The following is a 27701-nucleotide window of genomic DNA, read 5'->3' on the forward strand; positions in this document are numbered from 1 at the left end:
TTAGTGAAAATATAAATTGTAAAATCTGCATGGTGGGTATTAGGTTCTCCCTAAAATTTCTCAACTTTTGGAGCACCTGGGTAGCTCTGTCGCTGAAGCATCTGCCTTTGGCTCAGGTCATGATCTCAGGGTCTCAGGATCGAGCCCTGCGTGGGGCTCCCTGCTCCGGAGGTGCCCGGAGGTGGAGGCCCTAGCGGAGACTCAGCAGGAACCCAGAAGGAAAGGCCCAACTCTGACTTCAGCCCAGTGACATTCATCTTGGACATCTGACCTCCAGACTAATGCCCACCCCACGACCATCAGATTAAGATAATAAGCGTGTGTTGTTGTAAGCCCTCAAAGCTGTGGCAATTTGTTCTAGCAGGTAGGGTTAGCTTTTAACAACGTAAACCAGGGCACATTGATCCCCTGTTGAAAACCCTCCAATGCCTTCCCATCACATCCAGAATAAAATCCAAACTCTTTACAGCCTGGTTCCTACCCCCATCTTTCTCCTTGACCCCTACTTCTCTCCCTAACCCTGTTTAGTCTGTCTCACTTCCTTGACCAAACCCCAGCTCACTTCTACCGCAGGGCCTTTGCACTTGCCACTTCCTCTGATCAGAACGCTCTCCCTGCAGTGTTTTGTAAGGTTGGCTCCTTTTCCTGTTCTGAAATGACACTGCCCCAAAACAGTGTTCCCTAAACACACTCTCCGAGATAATACTGCTCCAGTTTCTCACCTTTCTTTTTTTTAAGCTTTCTTCATATCTTCATAACACAACTTCCTGAAATTATATCCGTGCATATTTTAATTTGTCTCTTGGTTGCCTCCAGAGTAGGATGTAAGGTCCGAGGGGGCAGGATGTTTGTTCCCTGCAGTATCTCTAGTGCCTGGGCCACGCACACAGACCATCCTGGTACCTACACGCGAAAGAACAAATGTACAGACTCTCCCTTCCCACACTGATCCCACACTGTTGTCCTATCAACGACCCTCCCACTGATGCATCGGTTTCCATGCCTGCTTCCTGGCACAGTTGGGAATAAATCAGCTAAAAGTTCCCAAACCGGTCACAAACTAAGTGAAAACGGACCTCTGTTCTAAAGTATCTCCCCTACAGCACCGGCTGGAGTTTTGTTTTGTTTTCTAAATTATCTTTGGAGATTCAAATGCCTCACCTTATCCTCATCAAGCCCTTTCACACGGTTAGAGCCATCCAAATGGGGGGTGTCTTGTGGAGGCCTGCTGGGAACAGGACTCCTAAAACGACGATTATGTCTGGAAGGCTTTGGTCCAAGGCCATTCTTGCCAGCTGTAAACGGAGTCTCCGGAATCAAAAGGAGCTCACAGCTCTACTTAAGATCGAAGGGGTTGGGGATCCCCAGGTGGCTCAGCGGTTGAGCACCTGCCTTCAGCCCAGGGTGTGATCCTGGAGTCCTGGGATCGAGTCCCACATCGGGCTCCCTGCATGGAGCCTGCTTCTCCCTCTGCTTCTCTCTCTCCCTGTGTCTCTCATGAATGAATAAAATAAAATCTTAAAAAAAAAAAAAAGATCGAAGGTGTTTATGCTCGAGATGAAACTGAATTCTATCTCGGCAAGCGATGTGCTTGTGTGTACAAAGCAAAGAACAACACAGAAACTCCTGGTGGCAAACCAAGCAAAACCAGAGTGATCTGGGGAAAAGTAACTCGTGCTCATGGAAACAGTGGCGTGGTTCGTGCCAAATTCCGAAGTGACCTCCCTGCGAAAGCCATTGGCCACAGAATCCGTGTGATGCTGTACCCCTCAAGGATTTAAACTTAGTGAAAAGCAAATAAATAAAAGTGTACATTTGTTCTCTCTCCTTTTTTTAAAGATTTTATTTATTTATTCATGAGAGACACACACAGAGGCAGAGCCACAGGCAGAGGGAGAAGCAGGCTCCATGCAGGGAGCCCGATGCGGGACTCGATCCCAGGACTCCAGGATCACACCCTGGGCTGAAGGCAGGCGCTCAACCACTGAGCCACCCAGGGATCCCCCAGATTTGTTCTCTTGAAAAAAAATAAATAAATGGAGGCTGTCGTTCTCTGTGAAAGGGGTTTTTCTTGGGGAGTGGGGTGGGATTCAGACCAGGGTGGAGGAGAGAGGGAGAGCTCGGGACTGGAAGGGCCTGGGATGGATTCTGGTCAAGCCCCTTCTCCTTGAATTCTCCCCAGCTCATCGTCCTCAACGTGGTCACAGATACTTGGGGACTTCTACCCAGACCTGCCATCCCAACGGAACCGGGACGGAGCTGAGGGCTCAGATGTCCACAACGTGGCACGTTTGGTTGTCCTGCAAACCCTTCTGCAGCACGCTGGTCCCCTTCCCCCCGCAGGCCCGGCCCGTCAAGAGCTGACGGTAAGATCTTTTTCAGAAACTTCCTCAGCGTAGCGGGGTGTCGGGGCTGTTGCTGGAACACGGGATCTCCCATCACCGGGGGCGCAGGGCCCGTCCTGGGCCCGGGACTCTGCTGCCTTCAACCTGGCTACTCTCATTCTTGGCCATCGCGGAGTGGGGGAAAGGCTGGGAGTTGAAAACACCCCAGAGAAGGTCCTAAAAAGCTCCAATTCGGGTCAGGACCTCCAGATCCCAGGACGGATGTGTCTGATTTGCCCCCAAATGGGAACCTCGGTCGCTTAACCATTTTTTTGGACAATTTTTAGCTCAGCCCTGAACTGAAAAACCCTGACCTGGACTTCTTTTCCTCTCCTTGGTTGCAATTTTTTTAAACGAAATTACGATATGCTTATTTTAACAATTTCAGATCATACAGACATAATTAAAAGTCAAATGCCCTCTTGAACTGTGGCTCTTCTCTTTGAATCGCAATCCCTCGGGGGAGCCACGGTCAACATTTTCCAAGTGCCCTTCTCTCGAGCTCAGCAAATACATCAAGACAACGGAATTATGTTGTACATGTTGTTCTGCAACCAGCATTTCTTACTTACCCATGTGTTCTGGGTTTTCTTCCATGGAAACATATACAAGTCCAGCGTCTTTTTAGTGCTGTTTGGTAGTAAGGGTCGATGATGATGTAATATAATCTATTGTTGGACATGGGGCACTTACAAATTATATTACATGGAATATGCTTGCACATACATCCTTACACAATTGTAATCTTCTAATGCATAGACTCTTAGAAAATAAATTATTAGGTCAAAGCATGTATTGATCAGGGTTTTCCAGGGAAAGAGAATAGGATATGTAATATATAGAGGTTTATTTTAAGAAATTGGCTCATGTGATTTATGGAGGCTGGTGGGTCCGAAACCTGCAGTTCAAGTCTGAAGGCCGTCTGCTATGGAATTCCCTCTTTGCTTCAGAAAGGTCAGTCTCTTTGTTCAATCCAAGTCTTCAACTGATTGGATGAGGCCCACCCACATTATGGGGGACAAGTCGCTTTACTCTAAGTCCACAAATTTAAATGTTCATCTTATCCCAAACACCTTCACAGAAATATCTGGGATAAATAATGCTTGACAACAGATGTCACCATGAACCAGCCACATTAGCATGTAAAATTAACTATCACAAAGGATATGTTCACTTAAATTTTTGATAAGTACTACCAAATTGCCCTCTAAAAAGGTCATTTCCAGTTGACATGTCCACGCAGCAAATGGATAAGCATGCCTTTTAATCCTCGTCCTTACCGACATGAAATATTATCATTTCTTTACATTTTTACCAATCCAATAGGCAGAAATGGCACCTCTTTTTATTTGCACTCCTCTCAAATGCAGTTAAAACTATTTTAAAAATTTTTATTTTATTTTTTAATGTTTTAAAAGATTTTTATTTATGATAGACACACACAGAGAGAGAGAGAGAGAGGCAGAGACACAGGCAGAGGGAGAAGCAGGCTCCATGCCGGGAGCCCGATGCGGGACTCAATCCCGGGACTCCAGGATCGCGCCCTGGGTCAAAGGCAAGCACCAAACCGCTGAGCCACCCAGGGATCCCAAAACTATTTTTTTTTTTAAAGAAAATAACCGATGTTGACAGAAGTGTAGAGAAATTGGAACCCCTGGGACACAGCTGGTGGGAATGTAAAATGTAAAATGGTGCAGCCACTGCAGAAATGTATGACAACGCCTCAAAAAACTAAACATAGAATTACTATATGATCCAGCAATTCCACCGTTGGGTATGTGCCTAAAAGAATTGAAAGCAGGGGGGATCCCTGGGTGGCGCAGCGGTTTGGCGCCTGCCTTTGGCCCAGGGCGCGATCCTGGAGACCCGGGATCGAATCCCACGTCAGGCTCCCGGTGCATGGAGCCTGCTTCTCCCTCTGCCTGTGTCTCTGCCTCTCTCTCTCTCTGTGACTATCATAAAAAAAAAAAAAAAAAAAAAAAAAAAAAAAAAAAAAAAAAAAAAAAAAAAAAAGAATTGAAAGCAGGGACAGAAACACGTAGTTTTACACTCGTGTTCATAGCAGAGTAATTCACAGTGGACGAGAGATGGGAACAACCCAAGTGTCCACCTACACATGCAGCGGGATATCATTCAGCCTTGAAAAGGAAAGACATTCTGACACCTGCTACGACGTGGGTGAAATCTGGAGATGTACTCAGTGCACTCAGCCAGTCACAAAAGGACAGATATTGTCATTCCACTTATACGAGGTCCCTAGAGCAGTCAGGTGCATAGAGATGGAGGGTAGTATGGTGGGTGCCAGGGGCTCCGGGAGGAGAGGATGGCGAGTCAGTGTTTCATGGGGACAGAGTTTCTTTTTTTTTAAATTTTTTAATTAATTTTTTTATTGGTGTTCAATTTACCAACATACAGAATAACACCCAGTGCTCATCCCGTCAAGTGGGGGACACAGTTTCAATTTAGGAAAGTGAGTATGTTCTGGAGAGATGGTGGTGATGTTCACACAGCAATGGGGATGTACTTACTGCCACTGACTTGTATGCTTAAAAATGGCCGAAATGGTACATTTTATAGCTATTTTAAAAATATATATTTCTTCTGAATGGTCTCTTCATGCCATTTGCTCCGACTTCTATTGAATATTGACTAGGATTTGGATGTTCATTCTTTGTTAGATGCATTGCAAATATTTTCTCCCAATCTGAATATTTCTCAGGTATTTGTTTAAATAAAAAAACTAAAAAAAAAAAAAAACAACCTAAAAATGTTATGAGATCAAATATTCATTCAGCCTTTTCCTTTGTGAGTTCTGGATTTATTACTTGCAGAGAATGGAAGCTCTGTTTCATAATTATACAACACTTCTATACTTCCTTCTAGTACTTTCAGAATTTTTCTGTATTGGGTCTTTTAAATCTATTGGAATGTATCTCCACGTGTGGTACAAGGTAGAGATCTAATTTATATTTTCCTAAATGGATACCTGATTGGGCTGAGACTTTTTTTTTTTTTTTTTTTTTAATGATAGTCACACATAGAGAGAGAGAGAGGCAGAGACACAGGCAGAGGGAGAAGCAGGCTCCATGCACTGGGAGCCCGACGTGGGATTCGATCCCGGGTCTCCAGGATCGCGCCCTGGACCAAAGGCAGGTGCTAAACCGCTGCGCCACCCAGGGATCCCTGAGACTCTTTTTTGAATGGTCTTTTCCATTGATTTAGAGTGATTTAGAATGCCACTCTACCGTATTAAATCTATTTTGTGTATTCTGTTCCATTGTTCTTTGTGTCTGTTTCTGTTCCAAACTCATATTGTTTTTATTACAATACTTTTTTTTATTACCATAGTTTTATAGGAACTTTGACACCTGGTGGGACAAGGCTTCTCTTATATTCTTTTATTAAAAAATTATTATCTAGTCTCATAATTTTTCTGATGGTCTTCATTGTTTTTAAAAGTTTCTTAAAAAAAAAAAAAAGATTTTATTTTTAAGTAATCTCTGCACCCAACATGGCACTTGAATTTACAACCCCAAGATGAAGAATTGCATGCTCTACTGACTGAGCCAGCCAGGTATGCCCCTGATGGTCTTTATTTATTCTTTTTAAAGATTTTATTTACTCATTCATGAGAGACAGAGAGAGGGAGGCAGAGACATAGAGGGAGAAGCAAGCTCCCTGTGGAGAAGCTGATGCAGGACTCGATCCCAGAACTCTGGATCACGACCCGAGCCGAAGACAGATGCTCAACCACTGAGCCGCCCGGGTGCCTCCCCACCCCTGATGGTCTTTAGAATCAGTTTTCCAATTCCTGATGAAAATTCTACTGGGATTCTGATTAGAATTGCATTACATTTATTTAGGTAAAAAGAACTGACACCCTTAAGCATTGACTTTTCTTAGGAAGTCTGCTTTCTTATTTTTTCAGATCTTTACGTCCTACAGTCAAATCTTATATTGTCCTTTATGAGAAAAATGCTCATTTTCATACTGACTCAAGACCCATTTTGAGTCTCAGAAATTCGGAAGATCAGTGTGCTCCAAGCACCCAGAATCCATTTACTCTGATTTCTAAGAGGCCACTTTACTTGTATGAGTTCAATTAAATTTGTTGAACTTAATATTTAGTTCACTTTGGTTTCAAAGATAAGTGAGATAAGCAGAAGTGAAGCCAAGAGTGAGAAATTATGCTACAACAGTTAAGATTCCTTTAAAAATATTTTTCTGTGTGAAAACCCAAATCAGCACATTTGATCATCTTGCACATTTTAATATGCAGCCACATCCTTACAGACACATCCAAGCATGCAAGCTTTGCAACGCTTCCTCTCTCTGACTCATGCATAACAGATTAGTGTATTTAAAATTCTTCATACGTTACTTGAATTTATCATTAGTCTCTATACATTTTTCAACTTGAATTTTCTGCATTTAACGTAAAGTCCTTTCAGAGGTAAAATTTAATATTAACATAACTGAGTTATAAATTACACCTGAACTGCAGCAGTAATCCTTACAGTTAAGGGTATAAAGACACATGGATGGACTCACAGCCATATTCTAGTAGGATAACACAGCCAGACCACAGAAGGAGCGCTCATGTTCAATGCTCAAAAGTTAATCAAATGTTTTTTTTTAAGATTTTATTTATTTGAGATAATACAAGCAGGGGGAGTGGCAGGCAGAGGGAGAGGGAGAAGCGGACTCCACCTGCAGCAGGGAGCCCCACATGGAGCTCGATCCCAGGACCCTGGGATCACACCTGGGTCAAAGGCAGATGTTTAACCCACTGAGCCGCCCAAGCGCTCCTTAAGTGTATTTTCTAAGGCTTTACTCAACAACCTATGTTGTTGTAAAGGGGGAAAAAATCCACCAGGAATCTAGTTATTGCAACCCGGGAAAATCACTGAGGAAGAGCATCAGCCATTTATTGGGCACCATGTGCTAGACACTGCTGTAGCTCCTCACTTCCGAGAAAGGCATTAGTAGCACTTCAGGAAAGTCCTATTTCCAGATCTTTTTGGGATTACATTCATCCGCAAAAGGACGTGCTGAGTGGGAACAGCAGATGCTGCGACGGTCCCTAACTCAGGTCTGCTGTGATGGTCCCTAACTCGGGTCTGCTCTGAGTCCCTAACTAAGGTCTGCTGTGATGGTCCCTAACTCAGGTGTGCTGTGAGGTCCTTAACTCAGGTCTGCTGTTACAGTCCCTAACTTGAGTCTGCATTTGTACCACGTAGGGACTATCTTTTGCATCCCTGTGCTGTGCTTTCCTTCCTCCCCAGTGCCCATCACTAATCACATCACTTTACATTTCCACACCCTCAGGGAACCACAAAACACCTACTTTAAAAAAAAAATCAATGTGGAATCAGCAACTGGAAAGTAATGTGTTGATTCTAAAGGAGGAACTGGCCACACTAGATTTTTTTTTTTTTTTTGTTCACACTAGATTTTTTTTTAAGTAGCTTCTGGTTCAAATCAATCTGCATCCAACCCTGACAATATGTAAACTTCAAATATAAACTTTTTGGAGCTTTTATTAAGTGATGTAGATTTTTGCTTCCCGTGTGTGTATTTTGTTTTCCTATTTATAGATATTATTTTTAAAACTATCCATCCTTATTTGCTTCAAAATAATATGGACGGCCAAAATTGGCAATGGTTTTTTGTTTTTTAGATTTTATTTACTTATATGAGACAGAGAGGGCACGAGTGAGCGCACAAACGTGCAGAGGGGGAGTGAGAAGCAGGCTCCCAGCTGAGCAGGAAGGATTGGCAATGGTTTGATGGCTGTTGGGATAGGTTGACTGGTACATGGGGGTTCAGAATACTGTACTGCTTTCGAGTATAGGTAAAGTTATCCCTAAGGGGAAAAAACTCCACCTGTAATGTTCAAATTATGGCATAGCCACATGAATTATTTAGCAAGTATTAAACCATTTTACAAATAAAGAAAACCCAAGGACACATGAAAATTTCAACATAACTAAAATAACTACTTCTAGGGATGCCTGGGTGGCTCAGCTGGTTGTCTAGTAAATGAATTATGGATGTCTTTGGCTTTGTATTTCCCGAATTTTTTCCCCCAGCGAGTATGAATTGCTCTACTTCAATTACATACATAATACACATTTCTCCTCCCTGTACCAGCTCAGTCCCCCTAATTTTCGTCCCTATGCCCACAAACATTTTTATTTTTTTTTAAGTTTTTATTTTTTTTATTTTTTATTTTTTAAATTTATGATAGTTACACACACAGAGAGAGAGAGAGAGAGAGAGAGAGGCAGAGACACAGGCAGAGGGAGAAGCAGGGTCCATGCAGGGAGCCCGACGTGGGACTCGATCCCGGGTCTCCAGGATCGCGCCCTGAGCCAAAGGCAGGCGCCAAACCGCTGCGCCACCCAGGGATCCCTAAAGTTTTTATTTATTTATGATAGTAACAGAGAGAGAGAGAGAGAGAGAGAGAGAGAGAGGCAGAGACACAGGCAGAGGGAGAAGCAGGCTCCATGCAGGGAGTCCGACATGGGACTCGATCCTGGGACTCCAGGATCACGCCCTGAGCCAAAGGCAGACCCTCAACCACTGAGCCACCCAGGCGTCCCCCACAAATATTTTTACACACACTTCCCAAACAAGACTACAACAGATTTTCTCCAGGGCCTTCATGATTAGCAGGAGTCTTGGTACTAGGCACCAGGTTCTAGGACTGTTAGCCCTCTGATTAACCCACATTTGAAAGGTCAGACTCAACCTCTGATAAGCCAAGGGAGTGAAAGGTTCTGCACTGGTTTTACGTAAAGTTAACAAATTGAAAACTTATTTGCTTGCATCATTATTAAAAAGCTATCTTCCCTGTCCTTTTGTCTAAATTGATGTCCATTCAAGCATTATCATTCAGTTCTTATTGCTCAGAACCAGTTTAGAGATTCACTTTTTGTAGGTAATGAGCTTAGAAAATATGCCACAGGGTGCTGGCTGGCTGTTGGTAGAGCATCAAACTTTTGATCCTGAGGCCAGAGTCCCACACTGGGTGTACAGATTACTTAGAAATTTAATTTAAAAAATATGCCTCAGGGCGCCCAGGTGGCACAGTCGGTTAAGCATCTGCCTTCAGCTCAGGTCATGATCCCAGAATCCTGGGATCTGGCCCCATGTCAGGGTGGGGGCGAGGAGAGTATATGTGTCCCTGTTCAGCAGGGTGCCTGCCACACCCTCTCGCACCCACTAGTGCTATTAAAATCTTTCTAAAAACTATGCCTGAGTGGTTTGTTTTCTTAAAAATTGTTTTTCTTAAGAGAACATCCAAGTGAAGGTTCATTTTTTTCATAAAAGGATAATAAAATGCTCAAGGCAAGTAGGATCTAGAAGTACCTCCATTCCAATTTTCTACAGAGAAGACAATCTCTTGTAGGTATCCGTAAGTAAAAACAAAACCAACCCTTATACTACTTTTTAGAAAACCAGTCTCTTTATTATTAGCAAGGATTTCAGAACAACAGAGATCTCCCTGTGACTGTACACGACGACCAACTGTTCCTAGGGGTAGGGGGTTGGGTGGTACAGGTGAACAGTGCCAGACAGGTTAAAGGATTAAAATTCTAGGGTTTTCGTCATGGGTTTTTAGACATTTTTAACTGCTACCAAGAGAGGTGGCTAGAGAAATTCTGGTTCAGTAAGATTGTATAATGTAACCACACGGGCAGCCCTGGTGGCGTAGCGGTTTAGCGCCGCCTGCAGCGCAGGGCGTGATCCTGGAGACCCGGGATCGAGTCCCACCGTCGGGCTCCCTGCATGGAGCCTGCTTCTCCCTCTGCCTGTGTCTCTGCCTCTGTCTCTATGAATAAATAAATAAAATCTTAAAAAAAAAAAAAGGTAACCATACAACCAAGAAAGGTTTTAGTTCAATGCTTAAATTTACGTATCCACAAACCCGTGCTGCCTATACTTAGAAATTAGCGACAAATCTGTTTATCACTGTCCCAGGCCCTCCAGAGGAACAATAGATACCAAGAACTGGGAACCTGGGGAACGTGACTCCTAGACCCCTCCCACTCCCTCAGGGTCACCACAGCAGCCCTCCTTTGGTGTCCGTTCATCTCAACATCCTCTTTGCATTAACATCCTGTGGTTTCACAGAAGGTGTCACACTTCATCACTCCCGATTGAAGTCTGCTCAAAACGGCCATTCCTGTGGTCGTCTTTGCAGAGCTGTGATTCCCTCAGCACTTGTTTCTAGAGCATTCGTGTCCCCCACCCCCAATCATTCCAGGGCAAAATAACAAGTATAGTGAAGTTTACACTGTTTCAAGGTTTCTCATTAGGTGGTGACCTCAGCCTGGTGCGTTCTCTGGCCCTGTGTTTGCATTTCCCAAAATGCACTAGCAGGTGTCCAATAACACCTCTGACGAAAGTGCAATATGTATGAAAATCTCAAAAATATGCAAACACAAACCACACTAGATATACTTTTAGCTTATCCAATACTTATCTCAATATGAAGCACAAATAATTACATATTTAGTTTGCTTCAGGATGCTGGACCGTTTGCCCATTATTAAACTGAATCAGGCACACAAACATCTCCCAAGAACTTTGTACATGTTCAAGTATTACAAAAAAACTAAATATTCCACTTTCAAATTTTAAGAACACTTTGGAAGAACAAGCGTGTAATTCTTTCAATAAAATTTAAGCCAGAACCTAATTTATGTGCTTCAAGAAATTCTTTCATAATTTTTTATTGGTTCTTCTGAGGATCAGTACAGACATTTCAATTTGTACACAATTCTTAACGTACGTACCGAAAATCTAAAAAATCATGTAGTTGTGATCCTTTTCTAAAAATTATTCCAGTGACCTTCCAGCTTAAAATTTGGAGGCAAATTTTCCTTAACAGTATATCAGGTACCAATATCTTCAAATGCTGATACACTGTTACTTTGTTAAGTCCCATTAATTCACAATTTAATATCATATACACTACATATTCAAATTTTCAGTCTTGCACAGCACATTAACAGTTACTAGAAAAACTGGACTACCACAACCAAGATGTTACAGAGTGCACAAGAATTCTGACAAGGAGAGCCAAGATCTAGGAGTGGTTTTCTTTAGGAAACAATTCTACCAAAAACAACATGGGAATAGAAGAAATTTAAAATGTTCAAGACATATTAAATGCACGACTGACTCCAAATTGCCATTTAGTATGCTTGGTATTATAGGATATAAAAACTACCCCGTCTATGGAATGTTGAGCTGACACCCAAGACAATCAAAGCCTCCCACATTCAATATCCCACTATTTTCTGGTTGTACCAAAAAATAAACAACCAGCAAATGATTTCACCTCTTAAAAAAAAGCATTTACACTTAAAAAATGGGATGAGGTGGGATTCCCTCCTTCTTAAAAATGTTTCTAGAGCTACTAAAAAACTTGCATTTACAAAATAGTTGATAAAAATATTCCTCTGGATTGTACAAGAAGGGAGACAGGGACCACTGATAAGACATGGTATATGGTATTAATCAGACTTGGCTTCTTTCTCTCCTGCTTCATCAGAGGCTGGACTCTGCAAACGAAAGGAAAAATAATGATCAAATATTTGATTTCTGTAGGACTGTTATGATCTTTGAGGTCTTTAACATTTAATACAACATATAATCATATATAATATATATTAATTATATAATTACATATAGATAATTATAATTATATATGTAGATAATTATATATAATTATCAGGTCTTGAAAATACAGTTAATCCTCATTATATGTAGATTTCACATTCGTAAATTTGCCTCTTGACTAAAACTTATTCGTAATGCCAGAATCAATACTCATGGCACTTTCATGGACTTAAAACATTTTTTGAGTTGCCCAACATGCACACTCCCATTCCCAGCTGGGGTGGTTGTTTCCGGTCTAAACTAGTGCCTTTTTTGCAGTTTACGTAGTGCCACACATTTCATTTTGTGTGTTTCTTGATACTGACTAGACAAGTATAATACTGTCTACTACAGCTAAGCACAAGAAGGTTGTGGTGTACCTAAAGGAGAAAATACACATGTTGGATAGATTCATTTAGGCAGGACTTACAGTGCTGTTTCTGTTAGCGCTGAGGTCAGTGCTAATGCATTAATAGCATGTATTCAACAAAAACACCTAAAATAAGGTTAGGTCTCTATGGGTTGATAGAAATGTGCTCAGGGTGCTGCAAAAATCTAACCCTGTATTTCCTCCATGTGCCACTATTCAGTATTCAACCTCCTAGAGCACAACCACTATGAATAACAAGAGTAGTGTGATTAACATGTATTACAAGGTCAAATTCTTCCCTTATAACTAGATTAGTAATCTCATCTTAACATCACATAATATTTGATGTGTGGTTAGAACTACCAATTAAAAATAAATTGTGATTAAATTCCACAAATTAGAAATACGTATTTGGTTAAGACTGATCTTTAAATACAAAAGTTTTTAAGATACCCCGAATTATTTTTCTAGGTTCAACCAATATAACATTTTTTAAAAAGAAAGCTTGGCTTAAGAAAAATCATTTATCAAAACCTGTAGCCTACTTAAGAAAAAACTCTCTACGACTTAAAATGATACACATAAGGACACCAGGTCTTTTTATTTGCTTGATCTAAGCTATTATTTAGTCTTAACACAAGTAGTCATTTTCAAGAAAAACGGACTTTTTAAAAAAAGATTTGAAAGAGAAAAAGACCATGAATAACAGGGGCATAGGGAGCCTGACATGGGCTCCATCCCACAACCCTGGGATATGACCAGTGCTGAAGGAAGATGCTTAACCCAGAGTCACTCAAGAGCCCCAAGAAAAATGGGACTCTTTATCAGAAATGAAGTGGGAAAAATGTGTTAAATGAGGAATGGATTCAAAACATTTCTGAAGCACTATCCAGAAAATAAAAGCACTGAAGCACTATCCAGAAAATAAAAGCAAGATTACAACAGTTCTATAGATTTTTTTTTTGGGGGGGTGGGAGCAAGCAGGCCTAGGATATTTGTTTAAACAGTCTTAAGGTTATGTGAAAGTATTACACCATTAGTAAATTAAATCCTTTTAAAAACTCACATTAGTAATTATAGTAATGAACCCTGTATATAACATATATAGTGAATCTGTTAGTGGTGAAATTCCGAGCATATTAAAATTTCTTGCTCACTCGTTTAAAAAAGAAGCCCTCTACATATATATTTTCAAGTATGATCTCATTCATAAAAAACACCTATTCACTTGGGAGTTACTGTACCCAGCTTTGCTAATATTCTGACAAAGACTCTATTATTTGCTTCAGAAAAATATATAACTTATTATCTACTGTTCAGAGTCCAAATGAACACACACTTCTGACCTCCTCGTTCTTGGTTTCTCCGTTTTCTGCAGGTAAGTCTTCTTTCGTTTCTTGGTTAGCCACTTCAGCCTGTTTTCCCTTTGCTCCCCTTTTCCCCTTTGTTTGCACTTTTTTGTCTGAAGATTTATCCTAGGATACAGCAAGAGTGTATTTTAAGTATAAACCTGGCACTTACGCACTTGCTATAGCACAGTATGCCCAACAACTGCAGTGTTAATGCTGGGTTGCACAGCACATCTCTTACAGAAGACACGTGAAAGTCCACCTGCACCAGTCAGGACCACAGTGTATGCCCAGAACTGTACCCGTACTCTCTCATCAAGCCTCGTTAGACTTACCTTGAGAAAACCTGAAGCCTGAGCTACACTCCTCCACCTGCTCAATCCTCCCCTATTCTCCCGAGTTCCACATAACTGAACCAACGAGGGGAAGAACAGTGTAACCCTACCCATCCCCAAAGTTCTTTAAAGCTTGAATAATCATCAAATTGTCAAATGATCACTGTCCTGACAAGACATTCACCCTCACAGTAAGACCATTCACCTGAAAACAGCACCATGTTGTACAGTCAGGCCGACTATCCTGCTACAGCTAATCCCTTGGTATCATGTAATGAGTAGCTAAAAGGATCAATTTTGAGTTTATGGTTTTCATTTACATGTTGGAAGAATCTGAAAAGCACACATTAGTATAAGGATAACGTTCTTAACTTAAGCCACCATTAAGCAACATAAAACTGTTTTTGGATACCACTCATCAACAGAGAAGAAGTTTAAACATTCAACACTTATACCCTGTGAATAAAGAATGTACCAACAGCTAAACTCACTTAGATCACCAGTGAGTTGTATCGAAGACCCCTATCAGTACTGACCAATATTTGTTAAAAAGCCACAAAGATGCAGGTAGATCTCACAACTTCAATGCTAGTAACAGTGGGGAAAAAAAACAGCGTCATGTATTCAGAACCAAAGATGGCATTCCATGTGTAAAACAACAGGACAGCTGCTGAGAGCACACCATCTTTAGAATGAACTGTTAAGTTATTTCTTAGTGAGCTCAATGCCCAAAGTGGAGCTCAAATTCACAACCCTGAGACCAAGGGTTGCAGGCTGTACCCAGAGCCAGCCGGGGGCCCCAGGATAAACTATCCATTACGAAAACAAACATATTGGGATAGCACTCCTCACAATGGTACCACAAAGTGTCACAATCACCTCTGTGATTAAAAGCTATTCTTCTATAATCTGATTTCTTTAGACTTACTAATTTTGTAACCACTATGGCAATAGTATAAAAATGTAAACACTTAGAAGTGGAAATAAAATACGCAATAATCTGCGCTGAGATAATACTGCTTTTTAACTAAGAGCAGGATAAAAAAAAAATCAGTATTTTCCTTAGCTAGGTTTCAATCCTCAAAATATTTCTAAAAAAAATTCTACAAGTCACAGTCTCACAGTGGTATGCATATACTTTTAAAATACTGTGCCAATGTTCTAATCAATTCATCAAAAATTTAACTTCCATTAAGGTTTTGTTTTAAGATTTTTTTATTTATTTATTCATAGAGACAAAGAGAGAGGGGCGCAGAGACACAGGCAGAGGGAGAAGCAGGCTCCATGCACCGGGAGCCCAACGTAGGACTCGATCCCGGGTCTCCAGGATCACGCCCTGGGCTGGAGGCGGCTAAACCGCTGCGCCACCAGGGCTGCCCACCTTCCATTAAGGTTTTAAACGGGATCAATCAAGAATTACAGAAACTCAAGTTAAACAAAGCCCCCCAACTCCACATTTTTCCTTTGGCAACATGGAGTTGACATATTTGTTCCTTGGGGAACAAGGACACAAAGACTCACCTGTCTGCCTCAGAGAAAGAAATGTGTTCATTACACCTGATGTCCTAATACCAAGTGAGAGTAAAGTTTGAATATTTTCATTAAAAGTTTTGGTGGCAAATCAAAATATAGGAAAGGGTAAATAAGGAAGAAAAATTTAAGTGGGAAATGGGCATAGTACTACCACCAATTGGTTTATTAAAAAAAAAAAAAAAAAATTCCAAAGACGAGTAATAATAATACATAGTTCATTCCATCCTTAGGCAACAAGATCGGCTTGCTTGTTATGTTCTGGGCCTTCAAGAAAAGTTCCTGTTTTACTTAACTTTTTACAGAGAATTATGGTTTTATCTTCTGTCGTGAGAAACATTAAGTTAACACACTATGCTTATACTTGTTTGGAATATTTAGAAAAAAAAAAACTTTCAAAAAAAAAGAAAAAAAACTTTCTACTGGAAAAAAGGAAAGTTGGGAGACTTTTTTTTTTTATGATAGAGAGAGAAAGAGAGAGAAAGAGAGAGGCAGAGACACAGGCAGAGGGAGAAGCAGGCTCCATGCACTGGGAGCCCGACGCGGGATTCGATCCCGGGTCTCCAGGATTGCTCCCTGGGCCAAAGGCAGGCGCCAAACCACTGCGCCACCAAGGGATCCCCAAAGTTGGGAGACTTAACACAACTTTCTGTTCACCATTTAAATAATTGGAAACAAAACCTTTGATGGTGCAGTGCTAGGCTACCAGCAGTACTTTTAGAAAGGGGGCTTACCACCACCCCCAAGGGGGTCTAACTCCTCACAAGCTCTGAGCGCACAGAGATTAATCACACCATGAATTCCCCGGGACCACGACAGCTTCGCAGAGGGTGGCTTCACGGTCACACCCAAAATCAAAGTTACCAAGATTTACATAGGCTGTGCTTCCCTAACTTAAGTTTTCAGACCTTACAGACCCACAAGAACAATTCATTCCGAAGACCCTGGGTGCGAACCAGGCCATCACGAGCCTATCCCAGGGAGACCCCTCTAACAACGGGGGTCTAGAGTCAGCTCCGAGTTTGCTCGGGTAAACCGTGGCGTGTGCTCCTCCATCCACAGTTACGGAACCTCACCGGCGCCATCACGTGCCGGGCGCACCCAGGTGTTCGCACCCACACACCGGTGGCCCTGCACCCGGGCTGGAGCCCTTGGCCGCAAGGACCTGCACTTTCCCTTTCTCCGGGTCTCCACCGTGGCTGAGCCCCGACCACGATGCGCACCCGCACGAAGGGATTTCCCTCCTCGGCTGCACTTGCTGGCACCTCCGGGTGTCTCAAGTCTTCCAAACTCTGCAGCGCAATGACCGTGACATATTATATTCCCACAAAACACCAGAACGACCATGACCTTTTTTTTTTTTCTTCTTTTTTTTGGACCCAGGCCTGAAAACAAACAAAACAAAACAAAACAAAACAAAACAAAAAGGCCGGCCAGGGCTCCTACTCTAAAATATGAAACTCCAGTAGGGAACACAGGAAGGGACCTCCGCAAATCTGGTTGCGACTTCCAGAGTCACACAGTCCGGGGGTCGCTAACCGAGTCCCAAGACCTCAGCCGCCGGGGACGGCTCGTTAGTTAAGAAATAAGGCGTCGGGAGGCGCCGCAGCGCTCAGAAGTTGGGAGCCTACCTTTCCCGCCGCCTTTTTTGGCTTCGTTTCCACTTTTGCGGGAGCAGGTTTCTGAAAGGCAAAGGCGGCACTGAGTGTCTTCACCGGGCACGACCCCACGGAAAAGACCCGGTTGCGGGGCTCGCTCTACTTACAGCGGACAACCTCGCCGACCTCCTCTTGGGCTTCAGGGGAGAAAAGGAAAAGGACACGCAGTGAGGGGGCGAAGCGCCACGGGGACCCTCCCGGGGCAGGGGCGCGGGCTCTTACCTCCTCCTTGGCCGCGCCCTCGGCCGAGCTGACCTGCGGGAGCAAGCACACGCGCGAGTGGGGCGCAGCCCGCCAGCCCAAGCGCCCGCCCGCCCCCCGCGCCCGCCAGAACAATGCCCGGCCGCGTGACGTCAGCGGCTTCCCGCCGCCGCGTTCGAATCTCCCACCCGGCTCCTCAGCCGCCGAACGTTCCAGAACGCCGCGCCCGGGCCGCCGCCGCCGCCGCCGCCGCCGCCGCCGCCGCGCACGCACAGCGCGAGGGCCCCGCCCGCCCTCCGGCCGCCGGGCCCCTGCCGCCCGTCAGGCCCTGCGCCGCCCTGAGCCGCCCTGGGCGCGGCGGGACCCGGGCCTCGCGCGGGCGGCCGGCGCTCACCTTCCTCTTGGGCATCGTGGCGGCGGGGCGGGCGCGTGCCGGGTGCCTGCGGGCCGCCGCGCGCCGAGAGCCTCCGCGAAGCTGGGCTGCCTGGGCCGCTGACGCTCCTCCCGCCGCCCGAGCTGCTGCGACCCGCGGCGGGGGCGGTGGGAGAACCGGATGGAACCGGATTGGGAGCCCGCCCCCTCCTCCCCCCGCGTCCCCCGGCCGCGGGCTCCCCCTCCCCCCGGCCGGGCCGCCCCCCGCCCCCGCCCCCGCCCCCGCCCATTGGCTGTGGGGGCCCAGCGCGCCGCGGCCCGCGCCCCGAATAGGTGAGGCGGCCCGTCACTCGACCACGGCGCCCCGCCCCCGCGCCCGGCGCCCCCACCCCCGCCCGCCGTCTCGCGGGGCCCCAGACCCAGGCGAGGGGGGCGGGGCCCCAGAGGCCGCGCTCACCTCACGGTAGTTTGTTTGAAGCCGAGCCGCAAAGTGCGGTCTGCGCGCCGATTGGCGGAGGCCCGCCACGTGACCGCCCGGCGGCTCCGCCCACAAGCTCCCCGGTTACCTGGGCGCCCCGCGAGCCTCCGGGACCCGGCCCCCGCCCCTCTAGGGTGAGCTGCGGCGCGACGTTAGAGGTGGTCTGTTAGGCCGGGAGGAGACACACAATGGACTCGAGTACGAGCCAGTTGCTCCCTCCTCGGCTGGCAGGAAAGGCCGTCGGTGGGCCCCGGCTTCGCAGGCCTCCGGGAAGCGGGTCCTAGTGCGCAGGCGCCGGAGGGGAGGTCGTGGGAAGGAAAGACGGCGCGCGGGCTCGGCGCCGGTGCCACTGCGCAGGCGCGGGCTTTGCGACGTTTGGGGCCTCGGGCTCCGCTGCCGGCTTGCCCTGGGTCGCCCCCCGGAGACCCCGGAGACCCCGGAGGCCCCGGGGCTGGCGAGCTCGCGCCCAAGCGAAGCGGGAAGGACGCTCACCCGCTCCAGCCCGTTTTTAACCAGTTGCTCACTTAAGCACGTTTTTAAGGAAAATGCATCAGGCGGGGGGAGAGGGGGGTGGAGCGGGGGTGGGGGGGAGGAAGGGTCGGGGCCTGGGGTCTGAGCCGGGGTCCCCGGAGCCACGGAGGTCGCATGTTACAAGGACGAATCGTGCGGGCTTGCAGGTTGATAATCAACATTGTCGGCTGGAATTCTTGGAAAGAAGGAAACGTAGAAATACTGTGCGTCCAAAAGACCGGAAACAGGAGCTGTGCCTCATTTAGAGAGGTCGGGTAAACTGAGGCCCCTTCTCATGATGCAAGAGTGAGCTGCCACAGAGAGCGGTGAGGCCGCTCTTGAATGAGGAAGGGAATTTTGAAAACCACTGGACTATGCACCTCCTTTTTTGATGATTTACTTATTTATTCGTGAGAGGCGCAGAGGGAGAAGCAGGCTCCATGCAGGGAGCCTGATGCAGGACTGGATCCCAGGACCCTGTGGTCAGGCCCTGAGCCAAAGGCAGATGCTCAACCGCTGAGCCACTCGGGTTGCCCAGGTTCAGTGATTTTCACCGCTGCTCCTTCTGTTCCTATTCTCCACCAGGCGTGGCACCCTGATGTTCTCGAGGGGGCCTTGGCACCTGCTGTTCCCTCTGCCTCAGACCAGCATGGCTCTCTTCTTCATTCGGGTCTTTGCACAAAATTGATCCTCTCAACCAGACCTATCCTGCCCTTTCAGTTGAAATTGCAACCCCCGCATCTCTGTTCTCTGCCTTGTTTTCTACATGGTGCCTGCTGAATATAGAAGTATTGAGTATAACGTTATACATTCATTGGGTAACTCAGGAAGAATTCACAAGAAAGTGGTTGCTTCTGTGGAGAACAACTGGGAGCAGGGTAAGGTGGAAATGTATCCTTTTCTCTTTATTTCCCCAGTCCTATCTGCATTACAAAAAACAGACAAACCGAAAACCCATCAGAGAGTAACTGAGTTAGTTTGTGGCACAAACATGCACTGAGCACCTGCCCCTGTGCCAGGCATTATGTTAGGCCCTGGAGTAGAGAGACAGCAGCCAGGACATGTATGGTGAGGACTCTGGGTGGTGGTTTAGAGAAGAGACAGGACACCCAAGTCCTAGCAAGGGAAAGGGGAAGCCACAGGGGGTGGGGCAGTGGGGGGACAGCAGAGATCAGGGCATGCAGACGTCCTAGAATGTGACAGTCCTTCAGGGCCTGCTAAGTGGCAGTGATGGACACATGAAGAATGCACAGTGAAAATGAGAGAAAACAGGCAAAGAGAAAGGCAACCTGTTGGAAGCCTTTGATGCCAGGCTAAAGAGTTTGGCCATTCTCCAAGGAGACATTGCAAAGTCTTAAGAAGGGAATGACAGGCTAAGATCTGAACACAAATTTCTCCCACGAGAATTAAAGATGGAGTAGACCATAGGTGGCCTACAGATGTTTGCTTGGGACCAGATTGTTTTTATTTAGTTAGTTTTTTTAGATTTTATTTATTCACGAGACACAGAGAAGCAGAGACATAGGTAGAGGGAGAAGCAGGCTTCCTGTGGGGAGCCTGATGTAGGACTGGATCCCAGGACCCTGGGATCACGACCTGAGCCATAGGGAGATGCTCAACCACTGAGCCACCCAGGTGCCCCCCAGATTATTTGTTTAATTGGCCAACATAAGCATATGAAGCGACCGGAACTCAATAGGAAAACCACGTGGCGTTATCTTTTAAAGGTAAGCAAACAATCTATGATTCAGTAATTCACTCTTAGAAATATATCCAACAAAATTGCTTACATCTGTTCTCCAGGAGACACAAAGTGGAGTATTCGTAGCTAACCTATTTTCATAGGCCCAACCAGCGGCAGCTTAAATGCCCATCAGCAGGAGAGTGGATGAATGAGTGGAAGACTATCAGCCACGACAAAGAGCTCTCTGCAATTACACCCAGCAAGTGGATGAATCTCATAAACACTACGTTGAAAGCCAAGATGCTAAATCCAAAAGAATACATAGTGTGATTCCATTCATATAATGTACAAAGGCAGGCAAATGTAGTCTATTAGAAGTCAGGGTATTAGTGCCTCTTTGAGTGTGGGATGGGGAGCTAGTGACTGGATGAGAAAGACTTCAGGGGGCTGGTCATGTTTTCTATTTCTTGATCTGGATGTTGATTGCACTGTTTATCAATATTTTTAAGAATTTTTTTTTATTTATTAGCACTTGTAAGATTCCTCCTTTTTACTGCTAAATTGTATTCCACTGTATAGATGTACCAAACAGTTTTACATCAATTCCCTATTATTTGCTTTCAAATAGTGTCCAGTTTTTTGCTCCTACAAAGGATGCTACAACATATAACCATGTACGTGTATGTGCTTTTCCTATAAAACCAGGAAGCTGGTCCCACTTGTTGCTAAACCTAAACACACACCCAATACAGGCACTAAAACTAGGCAGTGCTTGATCAAAGTGGGAATCTGTGCTAGATGTTCCAGAATGTTGGATCGGCACATGAAAACATTTTTAAAATTACTTAAGAATTCTTAGCATCTTTGCATAGTGGTGGTATCCTCACCACCACTCCACTCAGAGATCCGCATGTCCCACTTTGGAAAATCATGCACTGACACAGTCTGGTTGATGATACAGAGGTGGCTGAGGATTTCTAGAGAGGAGAAATCTGAGCGTAATCTAGGGCAGAACTGCTGGTGATGTCAGGGTTCTGAGGGAAATTGAGAGGGTGAAATCAATAACAGCGAGAAATTTCTTGCCCTGTCTCGGGTGTCTCAGGTACTGGGGATGTAGCTATGAACACAAGGGTCAAGCCTCCCTGTCCTCATGGGGCTCATTCTAGTGGGAATACGATAAATAAGTAAACAAGATCCTTTCATATAGCGATAGTGCCTTGAAGGAAGAAAAAAATGTCACAATAGAGAGCATGCTGGGGCTGCTGTCAATAGGATAGTCAGGGAGGGCCTCTGAGGAGAGAAGTGAAAGGTTAAGATGTCTTGAGCCTTTGGTGGCTCTGATGGAGAAGGCTTCTGGACAGAGGAAACAGCTAGTACAAAGGTCCTGAGATAGGATCAGCCTTGGTGTGTTTGAAGAAGGGAAATGTGGTTAGAGAAGGAAGCACTGTCGGGTACGTGTAAGGCAGTGAGGAAGCAATGAAGGGGGGCTGAGGTCATTGGTCTGCTCTCCCAAGTGGAGCTGAGGTCAGGCTGAGAGGCTGATACATGAGGTCAGTTGTTGCCAGAAGGAAGACCTAGGAGACTGGATGAGACCTTGTAAAGCAGTCTAGCTAAGGAATGTTGGCTCTGGGGAAGGAGATCCGTGGAAGGAGGGATTTGGGATATCTTTTGGTGGAAGGATCTGACAGGACGACCTCTGTGCTGAATGAGTCGGCTAGAAATGCCAGAACACAGCCCTAAGATGACCCATGGTTGTTGAAGTCACCATGCACTGCATGTTTCTAGCCTGTTTGCAAACTTTATGGATTCGTGACTATATAAATAATTATGATTAGCTAATTTACTTGGAATTCTTGTTATTATGAGTCTCCTGTTCGGCAGTCCATAGTACTGATTGGTATTTTGGAAAGAACATTAAGCCACCTAGAAAGTGGTCATGTTATTTATTCTTCTCTGCTCACAGGTGAATCTTAACTTTTCCAAACATGGAAAGGAAGCATCTTAGTCTGTTCCGGCTGCTGTAACAAAATACCACGGACTGGTGGCTTATAAACAACAGACATTTATTTCTCTCAGTTCTGGAGGCTGGGAAGTCCGAGATCTAGGCAGTGGTAGTTTTGATGTTTTGTGAGAACCTATTTCCTGGTTCATAGATGGCTGTCTTCTTGCTGTGTCCTCAGCTTGGAAGAAAGGGGAAAGCAGATCTCTGGGGTCTTTTTATTTTTTATTTTTTAAAATTTTGTAATAAAGATTTTATTTATTCATGAGAGACACGGAGAGAGGCAGAGACATAGAGGAAGAAGCAGGCTCCTCGCAGGAAGCCCGATATGGGACTCGATCCCCGGAGTATGGGATCACTCCCTGAGCCAAAGGCAGATGCTCAACCACTGAGCCACCCAGGCATCCCTCTGGGGTCTTTTTAAAAGGGAACTGATCCCATTCACAAGGGCTCCCCCTCACCCCTCCCGACCTAGTCAGGTCCCAAAGGCCCTTCCCTCCAGGTACCATCCCAATAGGGATTAGGTTCAACATTTGAATTTTGGAAGAGCACTTTCAGCTCAGGAACACTCTGCATCTCTTCCAGATCACTCAGTTTCTGTGGCTTCCAAAGAGAATCACCCTCTCAAGACGGGCAGCCACTTCATACTATTGGAGAATCGAGCAGAAATACTCCATTGTTAAGGGGCACTCACTCATTCTACCTGACTCGTGAGATCACACGAAAGAGTTCTGGTTTTTGAAGGCAGATGCAGTGATGTAAATGTGTTCAGTTGACATGGTTTGAGGGATGCCTCATTTATAACTTACAGGAGGAAGCTGTTTCCTTTTGGTTAGACGTTGCCCCACATATGTGGTTTGGAGGGTTGACCAGAATAACAACTAAAAGCAGAAAAAAAGGTTTCTCTTAATGCTACTTTTACATTACATTTGACTCTGGAGCAACATGGGTTTGAACTGCACAGGTCCAGATTTTATTCGATACATACAGTAGAGTACTGTAAATGAACTTTGTCTTCCACATGATTTTTTTTTACATTTTTTTTTTAATTTTTTTTTTTTTTTTTATGATAGTCACAGAGAGAGAGAGAGAGAGAGAGAGGCAGAGACACAGGCAGAGGGAGAAGCAGGCTCCATGCACCAGGAGCCCGACATGGGATTCGATCCCGGGTCTCCAGGATCGCGCCCTGGGCCAAAGGCAGGCGCCAAACCGCTGCGCCACCCAGGGATCCCCTTTTTTTACATTTTTTAATTTAAATTTAATTTGCCAACATGTGGGATGCCAGTGCTCATCCCATCAAGTGCCCTCCTCAGTTCCATATGGTTTTCTTAATAACATTTTTCTTTTCTCTAGCTTACTTTATTATAAGAATACAGTATATAATACTTTTTTTATTTTTTTAATTTTTTTTAATTTTTATTTATTTATGATAGTCACACAGAGAGAGAGAGAGAGAGGCAGAGACACAGGCAGAGGGAGAAGCAGGCTCCATGCACCGGGAGCCCGATGTGGGATTCGATCCCGGGTCTCCAGGATCGCGCCCTGGGCCAAAGGCAGGCGCTAAACCGCTGCGCCACCCAGGGATCCCCCAGTATATAATACATAAACAAAATATGTGTTAATTGGCTCTTTACTGGTAAGGCTTTTGCAACAATAGGCTATTAGTAGTTAAGTTTTGGGGTCGTTAAATGTTATAAATGGATTTTCAGGCATATGGGAGTTGGTTTCCCTAACCCCAGTGTTGTTCAAGGGTCAATTGTAATTTTTTATTTATTTTTATTTTTCTGGGCAGCCCGGGTGGCTCAGCGGTTGAGCGTCTGCCTTCAGCCCAGGGCGTGATCCTGGAGACCCGGGATCGAGTTCCACGTCAGGCTCCCTGCATGGAGCCTGCTTCTCCCTCTGCCTGTGGCTCTGCCTCTCTCTCTGTGTGTGTCTCTCATGAATAAATAAATAAAATCTTTAATAAACAAAGATTTTTTTTCTGAGTCCTTTCTCAGAAGCATTATAACTTTTTAAACAGATTTTATTTATCTGACAGAGAAAGAAAGCACAAGTAGGGGGAGCAGCAGAGGGAGATGGGGAAGCAAGGAGCCTGCTGTAGGGCTTAATCCCAGGACTCTGCAGTCATGACTTGAGACAAATGCAGATGCCTAACCAACTTCAGCCACCTAGGCACTCTGTTCAGAAGCATTATAATTGATAAAAAGAGTTCACTTTGACATAATTTTCATTAAGGAAAAACCAAGATGAGAGGGAACCTAATATGACATTTCATTATAATCAAATAATATAAAATATTATTCCCATCTGAATGTCTTCTCATTTTCCTTTCCATTCAGAGAAACCAGATACGCATTATTAGCAAAAATAGATGAGCCTGGCTCTTGACTCCATTTTCAATTTTTTACATTTCTATAAGTTTGGAGTTATTTTAAAATAAAAAAATTTGACAGCTCATGAAAGATTTATTTAGAGATACATTCTTCTGGACATTTTCCAAAGCCTGTGAAAATTTGAGAATCAAATAAAATTAACTGCACTAATAATAATAATAATAATATTATAAAACTACTCTATTTGTATGTTCAGAAGGGTGTAGCATAACAGAGACTTAAAACATTTAAAAACTTATTTGGGGGGATCCCTGGGTGGCGCAGCGGTTTGGCGCCTGCCTTTGGCCCAGGGCGCGATCCTGGAGACCTGGGATTGAATCCCACGTCGGGCTCCCGGTGCATGGAGCCTGCTTCTCCCTCTGCCTGTGTCTCTGCCCCTCTCTCTCTCTCTCTGTGTGACTATCATAAATAAATAAAAATTTATAAAAAAAAAAAAAACTTATTTGGGGATCCCTGGGTGGCTCAGCAGTTTAGCGCCTGCTTTCGGCTCAGGGCCTGATCCTGGAGTCTGAGGATCAAGTCCCACGTCAGGCTCCCTGCATGGAGCCTGCTTTTCCCTCTGCCTATGTCTCTGCGTTTCTCTCTGTGTCTTTCACAAATAAATAAATAAAATCTTAAAAAAATACTTACTTGATTCTATCAGTATTTTTCTTAAATTGAAGTAAAATTCGCATAATATGCAATTAACTATTTTAAAGTGTACAATCCAGTGGCATTAGTACATTTACAGTGTCCAACAACTATCTAACAATACTAAACATGCTGCTTTTAAATATAATTTAACATTTGCATTTAAAATTTTTATATGGGGCAGCCCCAGTGGCTCAGCGGTTTAGCGCCACCTTCAGCCCAGGGCGTGATCCTGAGTCCTGGGATCGAGTCCCACGTCGGGCTCCCTGCATGGAGCCTGCTTCTCCCTCTGCCTGTGTCTCTGCCTCTCTCTCTCTCTCTCTCTGTCTCTCATGAATAAATAAGTAAAATCTTAAAAAAATAAAATAAAATTTTTATATGTGTTTTCTTTAACAAGTTAAAAAACACAGCAAAAAAACCCCACAGCAAATTAGCTCAGGTTATAAGCTGTTGCATTTTAAGTTGTTACAATTTTCATTCTGATTATCTCCTCACACACGTGGTTATGTGCACACACTCAAGACTGCTTGAATATTCAGCTATACTAAAATGCAGTTTACTAAGAGATCCTGATACTTCATTCATCATTAGGTATCTTGGATCCTAAAGTGGGCTGCCAACGTACAGAACACGTGCAGATTTCTGACAGCGAATGGGCACCATGAGGCTATGAAATTTGTGCATTTGAGGTCACTGCCTGTGCTTGGATTGTGCCAGTCACCAAAACAAACACCGCAGATTTAACTTAATTCATCTGAGTGTTGATATACCCCTAGTTCCCAATGGAAAGATTGTCAATTTGCTCTTTGATTCAACCCTGTGACTGCCACTACCACTGCCACCACCATCACCCACCCCCACCATCATCACTATTGTCACCATTATCATTATTACCACCACCACCACCACCAACATCATCATCACCATTACCATCATCACCACCACTACCACCATCACCACCATCACCATCACCATGAATATCATCATTTAGTAAAATCAAGTGGGCAAAGCTAGGAAAAGTTCAGTTTCCAGTAAATTGTGACTTCTCTTTGTTCATAGTGTTCTCACTATGTTGGAAATAGTTGAGGTATTTCACCTTGCATTTCAGTGCTGCCTTCTGGATGTGCCTGCCTCAAGATGAATCACCTTGCATTGGCAAGATGATCCCAAGTCACTCAAGTTCTGGGCACATCTCTAGCCACTGCTGACATTCCTTTGAATCTGTGGTAAAGATTTGGTTTCCATTAGAGAACTCGTTTCTCCAACCCCAGTCATGATCATGATTGGGTGAAAATTGACATAAAAGCCATGGATATAGGGCTTGCTAAACTCATTCTCTGAAGTCCTATGAGGAAGAAATGTCAGAGGCTCCAGGGCTAGTCCTTTTTTTTTTTTTTTTAAGATTTTATTTATTTATTTATGAGACACACACACACACACACACACACACACACACACACAGAGGCAGAGACACAAAGGGAGAAGCAGGCCTCATGCAGGGAGCCCGATGTAGGACTGGATCCGGGACTCCAGGACCACGCCCTTAACCGCTGAGCCACCCAGGGATCCCAAGACTAGTCCTGAACAAGAAATAGTTTGATGAAAGGCCCCATTTGTTCTTTGAATGATGTTTGTATTTTTCTGTCCACCTTGCTCTGGATTGATACCCATTTATAATGCTATCCCAATCTTTACTTTCTACAGGCTGAATGCCTTTAAAAAAGAAAAGAATTTGATAGTCTAGTATGGTACTTGGATGGAGTTGGTAGCAGCTGTGAGTCACTGGATTCTTCTTTTTCCATTGCTGTACTTGACTCAGGTTTTGAATTAAGAAATGGGGTACTTCTGTATTCTCTGTTTCGTTTTAGACCTGCAAGACCTAATGTTGTGTAATGATTTAGTTCCCCTTTGTGAATTATATTCCCCGGAATGAACGGCGTCACTCTGTTCCTGAGTTGGTGAACAGCTTTAAGTATTTAAAGGAGACCATAACTGGGGCACCTGGGTGGCTCAGTTGGTTAAGCATCTGCCTTCAGTGCAGGTCATGATCCCAGGGTTCTGGAATCGAGCCTTGCTTTGGGCTCCCTGTTTGGTGTGGAGTCTGTTTGCTTCCCACTCTTCCTTTCCCTCTGCTCC

At 44.6% G+C, this 27701-nt stretch overlaps 3 protein-coding genes across 6 annotated transcripts in view; 2 read left to right on the forward strand and 1 right to left on the reverse strand.

Moving 5' to 3' along the window:
• The first annotated feature begins 1118 nt into the window (after nucleotides 1-1118).
• On the forward strand, nucleotides 1119-1813 carry LOC140621685 (large ribosomal subunit protein eL33-like). The gene is made up of 2 exons (XM_072807000.1): nucleotides 1119-1353; nucleotides 1536-1813. Exons 1-2 carry the CDS (start codon nucleotides 1153-1155, stop codon nucleotides 1779-1781), a joined length of 447 nt encoding a protein of 148 aa, XP_072663101.1. The 5' UTR covers nucleotides 1119-1152; the 3' UTR covers nucleotides 1782-1813.
• A 9296-nt stretch (nucleotides 1814-11109) lies between these two features.
• HMGN1 (high mobility group nucleosome binding domain 1) lies at nucleotides 11110-18056 on the reverse strand. Of its 3 annotated transcripts, none has more exons than XM_072807024.1 (6): nucleotides 17894-18056; nucleotides 17521-17553; nucleotides 17406-17435; nucleotides 17272-17322; nucleotides 13773-13901; nucleotides 11110-11959 (listed from the first exon to the last, which is right to left on the reverse strand). In XM_072807024.1, exons 1-6 carry the CDS (start codon nucleotides 17906-17908, stop codon nucleotides 11912-11914), a joined length of 306 nt encoding a protein of 101 aa, XP_072663125.1. In that variant the 5' UTR covers nucleotides 17909-18056; the 3' UTR covers nucleotides 11110-11911. The 3 variants fall into 3 exon arrangements, with proteins under 3 accessions (XP_072663125.1, XP_072663126.1, XP_072663127.1); XM_072807025.1 differs by having other exon boundaries at nucleotides 13766-13901; nucleotides 17894-18052; XM_072807026.1 differs by lacking the exon at nucleotides 17406-17435 and having other exon boundaries at nucleotides 17894-18048.
• Nucleotides 18057-18348: 292 nt separating this feature from the next.
• GET1 (guided entry of tail-anchored proteins factor 1) overlaps nucleotides 18349-27701 on the forward strand; it is a 36844-nt gene continuing 27491 nt past the window's right edge. Inside the window, exons 1-2 of one of the 2 annotated variants that reach the window (XM_072807022.1) lie at nucleotides 18349-18483; nucleotides 19445-19737. The gene's annotated coding sequence lies outside the window, so the exon portion shown is untranslated. Of the gene's footprint in view, nucleotides 18484-18977; nucleotides 19738-27701 lie in introns of those variants that run through there. The other variant, XM_072807021.1, reaches the window with a different exon arrangement.

Source organism: Canis lupus, chromosome 30, assembly GCF_048164855.1.
Source record: "Canis lupus baileyi chromosome 30, mCanLup2.hap1, whole genome shotgun sequence".
NCBI classification, from domain to species: Eukaryota; Metazoa; Chordata; class Mammalia; order Carnivora; family Canidae; genus Canis; species Canis lupus.

What these genes read in the sequence shown, in the direction of transcription:
- LOC140621685 (XM_072807000.1), top strand. Translation starts at nt 1,153, where the DNA reads ATGCCTCACCTTATCCTCATCAAGCCCTTTCACACGGTTAGAGCCATC. An exon ending in CTCTACTTAAGATCGAAGGG is followed by an intron (nt 1,354 to 1,535) that starts GTTGGGGATCCC and finishes AAAAAAAAAAAG; the next exon opens with ATCGAAGGTGTTTATGCTCG.
- HMGN1 (XM_072807024.1), bottom strand. An exon ending in GGTCGGCGAGGTTGTCCGCT is followed by an intron (nt 17,323 to 17,405) that starts GTAAGTAGAGCG and finishes TTTGCCTTTCAG; the next exon opens with AAACCTGCTCCCGCAAAAGT. An exon ending in GAGAAACCAAGAACGAGGAG is followed by an intron (nt 11,960 to 13,772) that starts GTCAGAAGTGTG and finishes TTTCGTTTGCAG; the next exon opens with AGTCCAGCCTCTGATGAAGC.